This window comes from Trichechus manatus, unplaced genomic scaffold (assembly GCF_000243295.1).
Source record: "Trichechus manatus latirostris isolate Lorelei unplaced genomic scaffold, TriManLat1.0 scaffold00073, whole genome shotgun sequence".
NCBI lineage: Eukaryota > Metazoa > Chordata > Mammalia > Sirenia > Trichechidae > Trichechus > Trichechus manatus.
Window position 1 is genome coordinate 2,004,117 of NW_004444009.1, and position 18,071 is coordinate 2,022,187.

The 18,071-nt window shown below is 41.3% G+C and overlaps 1 protein-coding gene across 2 annotated transcripts in view; it reads right to left on the reverse strand.

Moving 5' to 3' along the window:
• NOTCH2 (notch receptor 2) overlaps window positions 1-18,071 on the reverse strand; it is a 210,935-nt gene that overhangs the window by 165,849 nt on the left and 27,015 nt on the right. The window contains exon 1 of one of the 2 annotated variants that reach the window (XM_023734857.1): window positions 10,839-11,122. The exons of the other annotated variant lie outside the window; for it this stretch is intronic. Within the exon in view, the coding sequence (XP_023590625.1) occupies window positions 10,839-10,911 (73 nt within the window). The 5' untranslated portion in view covers window positions 10,912-11,122. Of the gene's footprint in view, window positions 1-10,838; window positions 11,123-18,071 lie in introns of those variants that run through there. 2 annotated transcript variants of the gene reach the window in all.

The window sequence follows — 18,071 nt, forward strand, 5'->3', positions numbered from 1 at the left end:
AGAAGTTAGAGGGTTGACATGTTGTGGGGTTGTTAACCAATGTCATAAAACAATATGTGTACTACTGTTTCATGAGAAACTATTTGTTTTGTAAGCCTTCACCTGAAGTACAATAAAAAAAAATTAATCAAATAAACAATTTTTTATATCAACATTGGTAGCAATTTGATTTTATGCAGTTTGACCTGTCCATAGGTATTACAGTATATTTAAGATAGACAATGTATGAATGCTCTTAATATTTAAAGAGCTTTTTCAAATCAGTAATAAAAAAATGAACACCTCAATGGGTAAAAGACACAAAAAATTAGCAAAATAAATGAATAAAAAGAGAAGGCAATACAAATGGCCAGAGACCATAATGAAAAAACATTCAGCATCACTGTAATGAATAAGGCAAATTAAGACAAGCTAGCATTTTACCACTTACCAAAGAGTTGACAATAGCTGGGAAAATTGACCATGTCATATTCTGCTAATGGAAGTATAACTTGGTACACTCTATATGGAAAAGAATTTGGCAGTGTGTATCAAAAGACTTAGACTTTGATCCAGTAATTTCACTTCTGAGAGTTTATGTTAAGGAAATAAATATGCCTACCAAGATAAATATACCTACAAGAATGCTCATCATAGCATTATTTATAATTATTAAAATTGAAAACCAAAAATAGATTTCAGTTTTAATAAAATATAGTGGATCCTAAACACAGAGTAGTATGCAGCCTTTAAAACCACGTTCTTAAAGAATACTCACATATGTGGAAAAATTTTCACATTTTAAATGATGCAAAAGCAGATGATAAAACTGTATGTAGGTTAAAATCTCAATTACAATAATTAAAAAAAAAAAAAACCTGTCTGAAAAATGCAGTAAAATGTTAACCATGGATAAGGGTGACTGATGGCTGAAGAACATGATGAACATAATTAATGCACATGGGAAGACTGTTGAAATGGCAAATGTTTTGTTATATATATATTCACCAAATAAAAAGTTCACCGTGGGTTTTGGTTGGGATGATGGGACTACTAGAGATTTTCATTCTCTCTTATGTTTTTCTGTCCTAAATTTTCAAAAATGAACATTCTTTAAAAATATTTTAAAGTTATTTTAAAAATATTCACTCTCAGTGTAGAAACTTCTCTTATGAAAATCTAGCTTAAATGGAAAAAAATCCTAAATAGGAAAAATTCTTCATGTATAAAGATGATCAGTACTATTTACTAAAGCAAAAAGTTTACTATTTATTAAAGCAAAAAAAAGGAACCAACACCAAATATCCAAAGAAAGGAGAATGGTCAAAACATAGTAAACTTATTAATTAGAATATTATTTAACTATTAGAATTAAATTGATGAAGAATGTTTGAAAATATGAAAAAAATTGTAATCACCTTATATGAATAAAGGCAGAACAGAAAACTGTAAATATATCATGAATCAACTTTTTTATTTAACCTAAGGGTAGGAAAAGAGACCAAAAGCTATATACCAAAATATTAACAGTAGTGGGATTGTGGATATTTGTCTTCTATTTTTCTAGATTTTTCAAACCTCCTTACATAATTTTAAAAGTTAACTACTTTTAAAATAACAGAAGAAAAAAAAAAAACTTGTAAAGGTGCCAGAGAAAATCAACAAAGTAGAAATCTGAGTTAATTATGTACAAACGTTAGGAAATAATTCTGTAGCTGTATAAACCTACCTTAAAAGGTTACAATGTTTGTTTTTAGTTATAACCATTTTCCTTATATCTCTTCAAAAGTATATCTCACAGGAGTCACTATATATTGTTACTTACTTTAAATAGTAACACAATGTCAGATTTGCATGATTTATGTAGTGTTTTTCTCTAATTATCCTCATAAAGATTTGAAAGTACTTTAAATATTGTAATAAAGTAAATGTCCTCAATGCTTCCAATTAAAGAAGATCCAGGTTTATAGCAAAGAAAACACATAATAAAAAGCAATTATCAAAATATACATGTTCTCAAACTTCAGTGAATCTCAGCACTTTCTGGACAAACAAAAGATGTGAAAGCAGAGAATGAATACAAAAGTTTCTTTGCAGTTCCCTACATTTACCATCTAGAGAAGTTACACATTTAGCACTATCTTGTTTTGTGACTATTCATATTCAGAAATGCAACAGAATACATAAGCGAATAGAGAGTATTCAATTATTCTTATTTGAATGTTGGATAAGTATCACAAAATAGCAACCTCATCCTGCTAAGTACCAGTTAAAACTGCTTATTTAATTGTTTTTTCTTAAGACCCTTCCCAAGTATTCTCCCAAAAGAAAGATGAGAATGAAAAAATCAAAAGAATCAGGAAAAAAAATACAATTGGAAACATGCAACTGTCTCTGAACAAGGCAGTATACTTTAAAATGTAACAACAGTTTCTTATACACCTTATCCAGTAAGCAAAATTGTATTTTGAAGGGATGCTATTTGTTAAAATATAACATATCATTAAGGACACAATATCTGACTCCTCTCAAAATACTGTGATCACGTTTTCCTTACCCCACAAAACACACACACACACACACACACACACACACACACACTTCATATGAATAAACACATACAAGGGTGGGAGAGCTACTCTTAACCCAGAAACAGGTTCTGCAACACTCATAGATCCAACCTGTGTTTGTGTGGCAATGAGTCCATCTTGGCATGATGTATTCAAAGAACCAAGAGTCACTACCTGGCTGCCAATATCCTGCACAAGCAACTGACTTAGAGACCAGAAACCGCCCTAGGCAGACCTCTGTGGAAAGGTGCTTCGATACAATGAGAAGAGAGACCCAGACTCCTCACAGCCTGGTCAGAAGATCAAAGGCACCATAGCTGAACTAAGGTAGGTGACCTGCAGTTCAGAGGGGCAAGAGAAAGTAAAATGAACCCCCAAAAGCTTGTGCAATCATAACCAGTAAAAGCCCAAACTTTTGAGGAGCTGGTAGAACAGGGTTTTGCCAAGACAAGCGTAAGAGGCTGAGAGAGACTGTGGTATAATTAATCAATGCGACCTGAGGCAGCAACTCTGGGTGTGTCCATAACACACCTCAGTCATTGCCTGGCATGAGGAGAGGTTCCTTCAATTACTGCCACTGAGAACTAGACCTTCCGTAGGAGACACTTCTACCTTCACTTGTCCTAGATCAGGCGTGGCATCCAGGACTGAGAAACAATCTTCTCTCTTGTCACAAACCCATTAACAGACATAACAGACACCATAACATGTGCCAAATATATATTTACACTCCCATCAGACAAAGGGGTCTTTGTCTTTCCCTCAAGTCAAGTTTTGATCCTTCTAAATTAACAACAGAGAAAGAGGAAAATGGCAGACAGCTCACAACAACAGACAAGCCCAACAGGATTGAGTTGGGGGTGGTTGTTCCCTGGTGGTATCAGGACCTGGAAGTTTAGTCCCCACAGACCCTATGGCTCTGAGTCACTCTGACTGCCAGAAACTGTTTTCAGAGAGTGTAGATAAATGACTATACTTGATATTCCTAACTGTGTGCTCATCTGTCTTGTCTCCATGATGACGTCAGCTCCTTGGGGGCAGGGACCATATCTTCTACTTGGTCAATGATTCCCACAGATCTGGAAGAGGAGAATACCCTGTACTTCCTACCACATGGTGCCAAGGGAAACACACAAATTAAGGATGACAACACAATACAGTCCTCCCTGATATACTGCTAAGACCGCGGAGCTACAAAGATAATAAATCTTGGAGACAATAGTTAGGGATCCTACCAGAGAATTAGGCAGACACTTATTTTCATATATACAAATAAACTGATACAATAATTGCTTTGCTTTCCTCACTCCAAGCTATGGCTCTTATTGTCCTCCCTCCCTGACTTTACTCTTTAAGGCCACAAGGGATTTCTGCCACACAGCTAGTACTCCCCTTAGAAAGAAGAGAAGAAAAAGAACAGATCCACAGCAAACCTCCCACTACCACGAGTGGAGATTACACAGTTTGTCCCATAGAGAGCCCATGGGCATATTCTTTCAGATCTGAAGCCACTTCTTTCTTCCTATCAAGGACAGCAACATCATGTGTCTTTGTAAGAGGGACAATCCTGGGCTCCTCCTTGCAGACTACTCTGTTCTGCTCAGGAAGCTCTAGATTCCTCCTTTATTCTCCCTTCTTTACTCCACTTGCTGCTGCAGCCCAGACACCCCAAAAGCAGGACTGCTTGAAATGAGTGACCTTTGTATCTGTTTGCACTAACATATCTAAAGGAAGTCCCTGACACCAGATATGTGTTCATGGGCTAACAAAGCAGACATCCTCAAATGCAGTGTCATTCACCAGGGCTAAGACCCGAATTCCTTAATGGTTACCAAAAAGACTGAGAAGCTCCTATATAATCTAGCATCTCAGGTAATATTCTGATGAAGAGATAAGGAGGCTTCCACTAAACTCGTACATGACACACACAACAGTCTTGACATAAATAATTTGCAGATTTTTCTAAAGGAACAAAACAACTTCACTATCCTTACGATAACAGCAAAGCAGCATCCTTCTCCCTAGTGAACTAGGCATTCAGCAAAAAGCAGGCACTTTCAAGGGAAAAAAACGACCACAGGACCCAGGCAAAGCAACACATATCGAGTACCACCAAAGAAACAAACAAACCCAAGCCAAACACAAACAAAACAAAAACTTGGCTTCCCAGATTCACTCTGCAGTGATTTCAAAACTTCCCTGATATATGAATCACCTGCTTATTTCTTATACCTACAAATCCCCAGACACCATTCCAGAACCACTGAATCAGAATCTCCAGGAGAACACTCATGGGCATTCTTAACGTAAGAAAGGTTAGGGCAACACTGCTCCACAAATCCTTTCCTCCCACTAGTACCCACCTGAGCAGGAAGGTATGAAACATATAGGGCTAAAATATTTAACTCAAGCAAAATCACCCTGGACAGAATCATCTTTATGCCCCCCATTCACCCTTTTATGGAAGGGTGGGCATCAACAGTAATGGGTACATAAGCCACCCCTTCTGGATCCCTGTCACCCACACAGGGCTCAGAAGTCTATGAGGCAATTTCCTCAGAAAACGCCAATGAGTGCAGATCAGACTGAATATAAGATCTTTCTAAGAGTCAGAACTGTCCAAAGATTGACTGAACTGCCTCTGGAGGTAGGGAGCTAACTGTGTATCATGAGAGGTGTTAAAGCAGAAAAAAAGTAGGCTCTCTCTTGACTAAGATTTTGTAAGAGGGTCAGATCCAGCATGGGATGGACAGAAGGAACGGATGAATTTTAAAGTTCCTTCCAACACATAAATCAACAAAGAGGAAAACTTCAGCTACTCATTCATTAATAAAAAGGGATAACATAAAAGTCTGTAGGTGAGGTCAGCTTTCAACTGATCACATCTTTTCAAAGAAAGGAGCAAAAAGACACACCCCTAACTCACCATCAGCCTCTCCTACAGAATGTCCCAAAGGTGGGCAGGCAGGGCAGGTGTCACAGGTGCTATGATCAAGACCTGCTGCTCAGTTGACTCTGTATGCTGGGCATATGCCAGACAAGTTCTACAGACAGACAAGGAATGTGTGGGCATAGCCCCTGCCCTCAATGAGAAAACCTTGTTAAGGAGATATCTCACACACTGTACGGTTCTTTTGGAAATTTAATTTATCCTGTCTTGCCTTTAGAGTTTTTGTTGGTGGTGTTTGTTTTCAGGGAAATCTCATGGTAGGAAAAAAAAACAAAAACAAAAATACTTTACTAAAATGTTGAGTTTGGTACAAGTTTGTAACATCCAGTTCAAGACGCAAAATCTCAACAAACTCAACAACCAAAAAAAAAAAATCATCAAAACAAACATAAATCTAGTTAACTCTAATTTTAAAAACACTATTACAATAGGGCCAGAAATGGCCAAATTTCAGTAAGGTGTGGCAACTCTGAACAAAATGGAAACTGCTGACCTATTACACAGGGAGCAGTAGAAGAATGAAGTGAGAAGCAGGGGGTGGATGCCACTGTCTTTGAGGTTAGATTCCAAACTCAAAGTGACCTTTATAAATTGCAGAAGTGATCAGAAACACACACACACACACACAAATTCAAAACGGCAAGTTTAAATAAAACATCTGGGGCGGGAAAAATGTGGTGTTTCCCCAAAGGTAAGGTAAGCAATGACTCTTGCAAATACTACAGAAAAATGTCTTAGAGCATCATAATAGCTGAAAATTTAAGAAAAATGACTAAAAGTAGTTGTTCAGTTGAACCAATGTTTATTGAGTGCCTATTATGGGGGAAGAGGTGGGGACATGAGAATAAACACATAAATGAAAAGACACAATCCATTTTCTCAAGAAGCACACACTAACAATATGCACTTGGAGATTTACTAAGCGTTTCTGTGTACATGGGCTCATTTGTACGTGAGATCAAAGCAGTGTGGAGAGTGGACAGGGCACTGGATTGAGGACAGCATGAGGATTCCAGTCTCAACTCTGTAACTGGCTTCTGTGACTGTGGACAAGGTACCTGATCAAACTGAGGACTAAAACAGTACCAATATTCCAAGGTCACAAGACCAACTGATAACAGACTTGGAGTAGAATTCTGGCCTTCTGGCTCCTAACCCAGTGATCTTTCCAAAATACTATACATACAGTAGACTGAGGAAGAAAAAAAGAGTGGGGAAAAAAAGAAAATGCCTTTTGGTTTCAAAGCATTTGCAGAAAAAGAGAAGAAGACAGAAGAAGGAGAATCAGGAAAGGGTAGGAGGAAAATGAAAGACGCCATGTGTGTCAGAGTAGACTGTGCTCCATAGAGTTTTCAATGACTGATTTTTCAGAAGTAGATCGTCAGGCCTTTCTCTGAGGTGCCTCTGGGTAGGATCAAACCTCCAACCTTTTTGTTAGCAGCCAAGCACATTAACTGACTGCACCACCCAGGGACTCCTCAAACATATGAAGTTCTTCTAAAGAGACAAAAGGGACCCATTCTGCCTGGACAAGACAAGAAATGGCATTACACTCTATAGCTTTTATGTTAAACCTGTTGCCGTCAAGTCGATTCTGACTCATAGTGACCCTACAGGACAGAGAAGAACTGCTCCATAGGGTTTCCAAGGAGCAGCTGGTGGATTCCAACTGCTAACCTTTTGGTTAGCAGCCAAGCTCTTAGCAATTTTAAAACTCCTTGAAAGTCAGGAAGGGTAAACAGAAATGGGTGACTAAGGTTAAGTTCTTCCTGGAAATTATTTAAAATTAAGAAGGAAAGACCCCACACTCCATATACACACCTGAAAGCAGAAAAATGGACTTAATTTATGGGTTCCAATCAGCTTACTACAGAGCCCTAGTGGCACAGTGGTTAAGTGCTTGGCTTCTACCCAAAAGGTGAGCAATGTAAACCCACCAGCAGCTCCGCAGGAGAAAGACGTGGCAGTCTGCTTCCATAAAGACTATGGCCTTGGAAACCCTATGGGGCAGTACTACTATTCTATAGGGTGCTATGACTTGGATTTGATTCAAAGGCTATGAGGTAACCAGCCTACTGTATCAGAATCACCTGTAGCCCCTGGGGAAAAGAAAAAAAAAAGAAGACACAGATTCTTGGACCTACTATATCAGAATCCCTGGATGTTGGGCCCAAGAACCACTCCAGCTGATTTTGATGCAGCCAGAACACGAAGCTTTGTTCTACCACAATAATTCTATGGAAGAGGTAAGGAAAGAGATCATTAGGAATGGCATCAGAGAGTGGGAACTAGATCAATGCAAATTTTGTGGGCAAAACAGAATTTCTGTGGGTGTGATATTTTTAAAATGTATTGTAAGGCTGGTCTGACGCATCCAAGCATATCCCACTGAATTTAAACATTCTCTAAAGGTCCTGAATTCAGCAACTACAATCCAGGTGAACCCAAATCTGCTCCTCTGTGCCATAAAAAGTCTAGAGAAGAGGCAGCAGAGTGGAAATGGGACAGAGATGTTAAGAGGATGCGGGTAAAGATTTTTTTTTTTTTTTTTAATCAAAATACCAGGAAAAACAAAAGAGTGACTAGAAGTAGTTACTCTCCTGCCCACGCCCCCTCCCAAAAAAGGTATCATAATCCAGAAATAATTTTTAGAAGGAAATATGGAACAAGAAAAAAGAAAGGGAAAGGAAAAATAGTTTTAGGGTAAATTTCATCTCCAGCTGAAAGAAAAAAAAAGTTGCTCTTTGTGATTTTTTTAAAAAGAGAAGAATTTGGCTGAGAAATTATCCAGCAGGCAGCAAAACCAGGGAGTCACTTCCCATTGCAAAGCAGAAGAAAACAAGGAGCAAGGGGTGGTCCTGGGTAGTTGTTTAGACAATCAGACAGATGGGTTGACAGCTCCTTGGCTTAGGAACTCAGTGATGTTTAAATTAACAATTGGCCATAAGCCAAATACAGGAACACTGGAAAGGTTGGAAGGGTGTGTTATAATTGGTATCTCCGTAAAACACAATGATAACAGATTGAGAAGATCAAAGAAGCCTTCGCTGTTAGAATCTGAGGCGATTTAAGACTTGTATCAAGTAACCGGCTTTAATCTCTTCTATGGAAGTAGTTCCGCACCTGAAAAACACTTGTCTAAAAATCAAAATGTCTAAATCTTGTTCTTTGAGCTAACTTGACTAACACTCAAGTTACCTACCTAAAAGCTAACAACAGCAATACTTCACCAGTACAGATGCATAAAGGAGGATACAGCTCAACGCACTGAGGTCCTAGATGAGACATGCCCTATGTGTCATGGTCATTCTATCTCTGACATCAGTCTTATAATTTAACACTTACTTTTGCAAATGATTTTACAATTATATTTGTTATTCCCTACAAATCTCTGAAGTAGGTTATTCCTTTGGTCCTATTTCATAGGTGAGGGGACTACAGATTATGAAGATTATTTACTGAAACAAGTTAATGGTAGACCAGGTTTGTAACCCTCAGACTAGCCCATTATTCCTACTACTCTCTATCTTAGATCTACACTTACACTAATGTTTTCAGTCAAGGAAAAAGGAAAGACAAAAATACCATCATATGCTTTTTTTTATTAAAAGCTTTAGAAACTACAATCATGGTTCATCATCACACAGCCTCCTGGTCCACTTCTGAAATTCTTAGGGACTTAAAGGTATATGGAACTTGAATTTCCAAGAAGCATCTGGTGCTGAATAACCCAGTACTGTATCTTTTAGGTGATAAATAGCTTGTTGTCTTTTAAACATCTGTGACAGAACATCCACTACCTGTTGACAATGAACAACGACCAACTTTTCCTGAAAATCATCTTAACCTTTTCTTTGAAAAAGAGACCATGCTCATGTACTAGGGGTTTTCTGATTGTGTGTGTGTGTGTGTGTGTATACATATACGTACATACATATATATGTGTGTGTATATATATACATACACATAGAAAGGTAAGATCTTTCTTAGATTACATTCAGTAAAAGGTGTGCCCCTTTCCATTCAATAAACATGCCCAAGACATCATCCTACTACAAGGAGGGAGATAGGGAGTACAGAAAGAATAGAACACAGCCCATTCCCTGAAAGTGCTCTCCAAACATCTTTTGAGTGCCATAGGTTTAATTTACATTATCTTAATTAATCCTTTTAGCTGGGTAATTTCATTTCCATTAAATTACTGATGAGCTCACATAGAAGAGCCAAGTTTGAACCCAGGATTAGAGGGAGAGCAGGATTCCAAAGCCCAGACTCTTTCCACTAAACAGTCTGAAGAAATTTAGAATCTGAGATAGCAGTGGGATGATTAAAATATGATTCAATTTCCTTTCCTTGGTCCAACTGTATTCAAAACGACGCTGCAAATATCCAACCATAAAGAGGCTTTCTAAGGAGGCATTTTGAATCAACGTATCCACTTTTCCTCACCCGCTCCTGCGCCCTCCCCCCATCCCAAGCCAAAAGAGCAGCCAATGTTGCTGCCAAGTTGGAGGAGTTGGTGATCGTCACACCACATTCCAGGGTCTGGACACAGACTGAAACAGCGCCCGAGCTCCGCGCCTCGGAAAGAATAACAGCAGTTGAGATTTTTAAATCATGTGGCTCAGCATGCGGCCACGCCAGTTTCTCTACTGCTCCTGCCACCACCTTTCAAAGACGCCAGCAAAACACACCCGACTCATCGGGACCATCCGGTTGGAGTGTCAAAACTCGGGCGCATTGCAAAATCCTATCCCCACCCAAAAACCCACTCACCCACCCAGACTGTGTGCCTCCCTTTGGCAAAGCTCTGCCTGACTGTGAAGGTGCAAGCTGTTGGGCTTGGCGGCCCTGCCCCCGCTTTCTCCACGCCGGAATCTGGCATTCCTCTGCTTAGCCCAACTGCAATCCCCGGCTGGCGGGGGTTCGCCTCGGTGGGTCTGCCCTCGCCTCTACCCTGAGCCCAGCAAACGCGGAACCAAAAGGGCAAAACTGCCCAACTCCCCTAACTCCAGAACTGGGAAATGAGAGTTTCTAAGACTTGCTGCCCGGCTTCCTCTGGCAGAGGAGGCGTGTGTGGGGCAATGGGCCGAGGGGAACAGAAGGCGGAGGGTAGCGCAGGGGAGGGGGCGCCTGGAGAGGGGGGCCTGATGATGTCCAAACTTTCGGGAACCAAGTGGCCTCACTCCGCTCCGGTGGCCAAGCCCCGGCCTTTTCCTGCCCACAGCGGGGAGGACGAGAGTGGAGAAGGAAGGTTCGCCCCAGGTGGCCCTGGCCAGGGCGGGGGCGGCGGTGCGCGGTCCGGCGCAGGGGACAGCGCCCCTTGGCCGGATACTCACCATGCGCGGGGGCCGTGCGGCACAGCCAGAGGGCCAGCAGCGCCCATAGCCGAGCGGGGCGCAGGGCGGGCATCTTCTCGGTCGCCTCCTCCGCCGCCGCCGCCGACTGGGCAGATCCACATGGGGAGGGGGTCCCTACAAAGGAGCCCCCACTTTCTCCTTCCCTCCTGCTTCTACGGTTCACAGCCTCGCGCTGCGCCCTGAAGCTCAGGCTTAAATGTCTCGACTCTCTGCACCCCAAATCAGCAGCTGCTCGGCCGCCGCCTCAGTCGCCGCCCGAAGTTTGGCTGAAACTTTCTCGGGTGTGCAGCGAAACAACCTCGTGTGTCCTTCCGCCTCGGCCGCCTCCTCCCACCGCAAAGCCCCGCCCCCCTGTCGCCGCGGCCTTGGCCCCGCCGCCTTCAGCACCCAGGGGTTTCCCGCAGGAAGAAGCGCCGGCCAAAGCTCCGCGCGGAGGGATCTACTATGACTCGTTAGACATCACCCGCCCCCAGGCCCCCACACAGCCAACTCTCCCAAACCCGCGTCGGGTCCGGACGCGCCTTAACTCAATCGAGGCTGGAGCGCCTAGCTGGGCCGCGCCTCTTCTGAAGGGGGTGGATGTTAGGACTCTGAACTTCAAACACTAGGGCTGCCGGGACCGTGAACTTGGAGGGAGAGACAGACCTCATCTAGTGAGACAGGTATCACCCCCACACACTCACGCATCCACGCACCCTCTGCTAGCTAAAGGAATGCGGTAGAGAGGGACCAGTGCTGTCAAAGAAGGAAATGGGGGCTAAGGCGCCAAAGCCCATTTTAAATGAACAAAACCATCAACTGAGTTGTGTTGCACCATTTATTCATTCATTCATTCAGCAAATATTTCTTAAGCGCTTTACTTTGTGAAGCAGTGTGCTAGGCATAATGGAATGATAGCAAAGACTCATGATGTACAAGCTACTCTGAGTTCTGAGGAGAGAGACTGCTGCGGGCTGGAGGTTCCAGAGAAGCCTCTCATGTAGGAGTTGGGAAGGGAGCAGGATCTTGAAAGGTTAGTAAAATTTGTATAGATTAAAGAGACAAGCTAAGAATAGTCTCGCAACGTTGTAACAGCCAAAAATTGGAAACAACTTAAATGCCCACCAATAGAGGAATGGATGAATAATGTATTACCATATTTATATTTATAAAATGAAATGCAATACAGCAGTTGAAAAGACTAGATTCATATATGTCAACAGGGATAAACCTTAAAAACAAAATGATAGTGGAAAAAACTAATTGCAGAGAAGACAAAGTATAATACCATTCATATGTATGTAAATTTTTTTCAAAACATGGCTATATATTATTTATAGCAATAATATGGATGCATATGTATATATAGTAAAAGTAACCAGAATGGTGGTCACTTCCAGAGCAGAAGAGTGGGGGATGTGATTAGGCATGGGTCACTATATGTAAGAAAAAATCCTTGCCGCTGAGTCGATTCCAACTCATAGAGACCCTGTATGTAAGAAGGGGGCTGGAATTAACCAAAAAATAGTGTAAGGAGGGTAGCATTCCAGGGGAGAGCCACCCTAAAAGCAAAGACACAGGCAAGGGAATAAGTAGATGAGTTCCAACATTGTTAGCAGTGAGGGGAGCAAAGGAAGAAATGGTGGGTTGGGCCCAGATTATACAGGGCCATAGAAAACCATTGAAGGTTTTTGAACAGGGTGAGACTTGATGGAAAGAAAGGTTGCTCTGATAATCCTGTGCAAAACCGATTGTTGGGAGCAAGAGGTGAACTCGAGCCCAAGGACCAGTCAGGAGTTTGTGAAACAGTCCAGGCATGGGGTAATGAAGGCCTAAACTAATGAGGTGGAAGTCACCACAGAAGAGAAAGGATGGATCCCACTGTCGTCAAGTCAATTCCAATGGATCTGAGGCAATATGAAAAAAAAAAGGAGGGGGCAAACCTATGGGACTAACTCAGTGTGGGAGTTTACAATCTAGTTGGGATGGGAAATCCTATCCACAAAGCCTCTCCCTGGTTCCTATAGGATAAAGTCAAAACTTTCAAAAAAAAGGCCTTTCCCTCACTGTACTCCTGCCTCGTCTCCAGCCTCATCTCCTCTCATCCCTGTCCCTCCCCCTGCTTTGAACTTTACAGGACAACAGTATGTATTGAACAACTTGAGGCTCCCCAAATGTCCATCAGCAGATGAACGGATAAACAAAATGTGGTACATATGAAAGGAATGAAGTTAGGATACATGCTAAAACATGAATGAACCTTGAAAACATTATACTAAGTGAAATGTCAGACACAAAAGAACATACATTATCCCTCTTATATGAAATATAAAATAGGCAAATACAGAGAGAAAAAAGGAGTGGTTACCAGGGACTCAGTGGAGGGAGGAGTAGGGAGTTACTGCTTTTGGGGTACGGTTTCTTTATGGGGTGATGAAAAAGTTTTGGAAATGGATAGTGGTGATGATTGCACATGGTGAATGTAATTAATGTCACCGAATTGTACACTTAAAAATTGTTAAAATGGCAAATATTTTGTAATACAAGCTTTACCACAATAACATTAAAAAAATCGGGAAAGGCAACTTCTGGAAAATTGAAAGGAAATGGAGTAGATGGCAAAGAGAAGTAGACCACCCAAGGCCTGAACCTTGCTTTTTAATCTCTGTACCTTCTGTTCCCTTGGCTTAGAATGACACTTAGAGCCTCCTTCCCTCCCCCACTTGGTGAACTTCTCATCATCATTCGTTCTTCAGTCCCTAGCAGGCTTTGCCTACACTGTAACAAATTCTACCCCTCACAGACAGTGCCTCCTCTATACTGCTTTCTTTCTCTTGCACATTATCTATTTTTCTCACAGGACCGCTTATATGTCTGTCTTCTCAAGCAGATTAGAAGGTCTTTATGGACACAGAGTCCCTGGAGAAGGACATCGTGCTTGGTAAAGTAGAGCGTCAGTGAAAAAGAGGAAGACCCTCAACGAGATGGATTGACACAGTGGCTGCAACAATGGACTCAAGCATAACAACCATCATGAGGATGGCACAGGACCAGGTAGTGTTTTGCTCTGTTGTACATAGGGTTGCTATGAGTCGGAACTGACTTGACAGCACCTAACAACAACAAAATGGGCAAGGACCAAGGCTTTATTCATCTGTGCATCCCCAGTGTCTATCACGTAATAAATGTTGAACTAAGAATGGAGAACAACACTAAACAAGTGCAAATCAGTATGAGCAATAATACGCCTATGAAATTCCAAACTGTATTTTAATAACCACTTTATCACAGATAAGCAAGTACTATTATTAAAAGTAGTCACCTTGGGATGTTAGAAACGCTTTTCAAGAATAGCATAGTCAAAATAGTTTTGGAATTTCTCTTGTGCAATTGTGTTCAGAGGAAGATAATAACCTTAATTTTTAGTTGTTCACCCAGATCAGTATTTCCCAGCATGACCATCCTCTTTACTCACTAAATATAGTTATATGACTTGGCTATACACAGTTTTTTAAAATCACCTGCTAAGATTGAATATGTCACTATTAAAATATATTCAGAAGAATGTACTCTGATGGTAGTCATTGCCAAAGAGCAGCTCCAGAAATGACCACAGCTATGACAACATTATTAAAATAGGTGTGCAATTTCTCAAGGTGACTATTTTAAAGAAAGCAACTATTATTTTCACATATGACTTATGTTGGATATTTATAATGTCAAACTTATTGCATATGTTCCCACAAGGGCAAGAGGAATAAAGAGTAAATGTTATAAATGGAAGTAGAAGGTTTTGACTGAAGAGATAATTTTGAAAGGTTTTGACGGAGGCCAGTGGTTAAGAGCTCGGCTGTTAACCAAAAGGTCGGTAGTTTGAACCCACAAGCCGCTCCTTGGAAACCCCATGGCGCCACTCTACTCTGTCCTATAGGGTCGCTATGAATCAGAAGCAACTCGATGGCAGTGGGTTATTTGTTTGGGCATAGACACAAACTGGTAAAAAAAAATAATAATAATAAATAAAGATAAATAAGGAGCTGAAAATAGAGGGAAGAAACTGGACTCTGCAAAGACTGATAGACAAGTACAAGTCAGTCAACCCATCAACTAGCATTTTAGTGAATGTTTACTGTGGGCCAGACTCTGGGAGTGGTTGAGGATGTAGCCATAAGGAAAGAGAGACACACAGTCTGACAATTAAGATCCAGTGTGACAAGTACAGAGTGTTGTGGGTTCACAGCTGAGGAGCTGTGAGTCTTAACCCCAGCACAGGAGTGGTCAGGGAAGGCTTCCAGGAAGAACCCAACAGCTGGACTAAGCACTGAAGGTTAATTTAATCAGGTAAAGAAGAAGAGGAGATTTCTCATGTTTAGAGGTTTAAGGCAGTTCCAGGTATAGGGAACAATATGTATAGAGGCAGGTAAATAAAACAAACCAGAACCTGTTCCCTAAAATGGGAAGATAATTTAGGCAGAGGCTGTGAGAATGCAGAGAAGATGGGCATTGGCCTCTAAGACTAGTGACTGCTTAGATGAGAGAGAAAAGGCAGATGGAGGAATCAGCAATGCCTTGAGGTATCATGGGGCTATTCCCTAAGTGGTGCAAATGGTTAAGCACTCAACTACTGACCAAAAGGTTGGTGGTTCAAACTCACCTAGAGGTGCCTCGGAAGAAAGTCCTGGTGATCTACTTCTGAAAAGTCACAGCCTTGAAAAGCCTATGGAGTGCAGTTCTACTCTGCACACATGGGGTCACCATGAGTTAGAATGGACTCAACGCAATAACAGTAACTGGTTTATCTCAAAATAGAGGAAATGGAAGAGGTTTGGTAGAGAAGATAGGTAGGCAAGAAATCAATATAACTAGGCAGGCGGGGGAGGGAGGAGCAGACAGAAAACTTTTCAGGAGTAACAATGTGGCTGTTGACTGAATTAAGGAGAGCTAGAACCTGGAGTCCTGGTCATACAGTTGTTAAGAGCTTGGCTGTTAACCAAAAGGTCGGCAGTTTGAACGCAACAGCCGCTCCTTGGAAATCCTACGGGGAAGTTATACTCTGTCCTATGGATTTGCTATGAGTTGGAATCAACTCTATGCAACAGGTTTTTTTTGGGGGGGCTTTTGGTAGGAGCTGATTAGCAGGATGGAATGTCACTGAAACATGCCTTCTACTACTGACCTCCTCCCAAAGCTAAGCCTAAATTCCACTGTGTGCATTTAGCTGAATATTTCTGATTCCCATTAGAAACCAGGGGGACTTGCGCTGGTGTCTCACAACTTGAGTAGCAGCTGAAAACATGATATTCTAGGATCTGCCTAGGGATGTCAGCCCCAAATGGGCACGTCATTGGGATGTCAGTCCCATAGTACTCAGCAGTTTAATTACTGAACTGGACTGGGGAATGGTCTTCCCCAAGGATAGTGCTCCTAGGGAAGAAACTGGCAAGAAAACATTCAGGTGATCCTACAAGAAATCACAGCTCCTGCTATTCCTTGAAGTTTCGTAGCTTCACCGATGCAAAGAAAAATGGAATCCCACGAACTTTCATCTGAATAGAGAAAAGATCTGTCTCCAGAGTTAAATTAAAATCTACAAACCACTGGCATTGGAAAAACTGGATAAGAGCTAATACTAGTTTTAGCTTCAGCCATAACTAAATATATTTATGTCTTTACTAATTAAAACTCACACATAGAATTTCCTCCCCCCAAAAAATGTAGATTTGGGCACTTATTTGTTGTCAAGTCTGTCCTCTCAGAACTTATAGGCTGTAAAATCCCTCAAGGGAGAGATTTTGTCCTATTTGTCTATTTTGCCCCAGTTTCTAGCACAGTAGTGCACATAAGTTCTCAATAATATATGTTGTAAATAAATGTTGAATGAGGAACACATGTATCTATATAAATTAGAGAGAGGTGGTGTACTTGCAAGATTGGCAGAAAGTGTAGGTGTCTTGGAGAATTCCAGGCTAAATCAGTTAGACACTATAGATGTTAAAAAAAGAGATTCATACATCTCAAGCATATTTGAGCTACTGCACATATCTCACCACATAACCCAGGGACTCAAGGGTGTATGATGAAGGTGTTTGTGGAAGTAGAAATTAAAAAGGAGATTTCTATGCAAAGTAATACCTTGCATTTGTGCAGTGCTTTAGACTTTCCAAAACACTCTTATCTCATTTGATCCTCAAAGCAGTCGTGGGAAATAGGCAGGCCAGTCATTATTATTCCCATTTCACAGATGAAGAAGTTGAGATAGAGTTTAAGTGAATTGCCCAAGGTTAAATAAGTAATTAGTGACAGAGCTGAGACAAAAACTCCACTGTTTCTGATTTCTTATTTGGTTTCATTTCACTGCACCGTCTTGCAACAGTATGAAGCACATCTAAAGGAATATTTAGTGCAGGGACCTCTGGGCAGAGGTCTACCAGCTTCTTATCGCTTCCAGATTGGTACAAGCTGACCCATTGTAATGAGGAAACCTAAACAAGTGAATGTGTTCTTGTATTTGGAGAGCATACCCTCTGCAAAACATGTTCTTGATTCTGTAGCAATACAGACACAAGTAAGACCCAGCTCCTGTGCACTGAAGGAGGCCAACATACAAACAATATAACTACAACAGAGATAATGCAGAGGACTGTGGGAAGCTGGAGAGCACTGTGATTAATTCTAAGGCCACTTTCATTTCAACCAGCCTTCACGTATGGACTGAGGGGGCCTGTATAACAAGACTGTAAACTGTCTGAAGACAGGAACCATCTCTTATTCATGTTGATAAACCTCACTGTAGTTGGTTCTTTGCTTTGCATAGAGTAAGTGCTCAATAAAGCTCTGCTGATAATGACCCACATTCTGAGAAGGCCACAAAGTTTAGCCAAGCAGAAGACAAGCTCCAGAAGGTAGGAGTTAACCTCAAGACTCAAACTAGCTCTGAGAATTAGAAGCCAATTACACCCTTCGACGGGGCATAGACCCTGATTAAGACTATGAATAATATAAAACCAAAAAAAACCAGTTGCTGTCAAAAGTTGATTCTGACTCATGGCCACCTCATGTTTGCAGAGTAGAACTGCACTCCAGGCCTTTCTTCCAAGGCACCTCTGGGTGGGTTCAAACTGCCAAACTTCTGGTCAGTAGTCAAGTGCTTTGCGCCACCCAGGGACTCCTATAAATAATATAAGCAGTTGTAATTTGGGCTTCTTGGCATATTTTTTCCCCTTTTAGGAATTT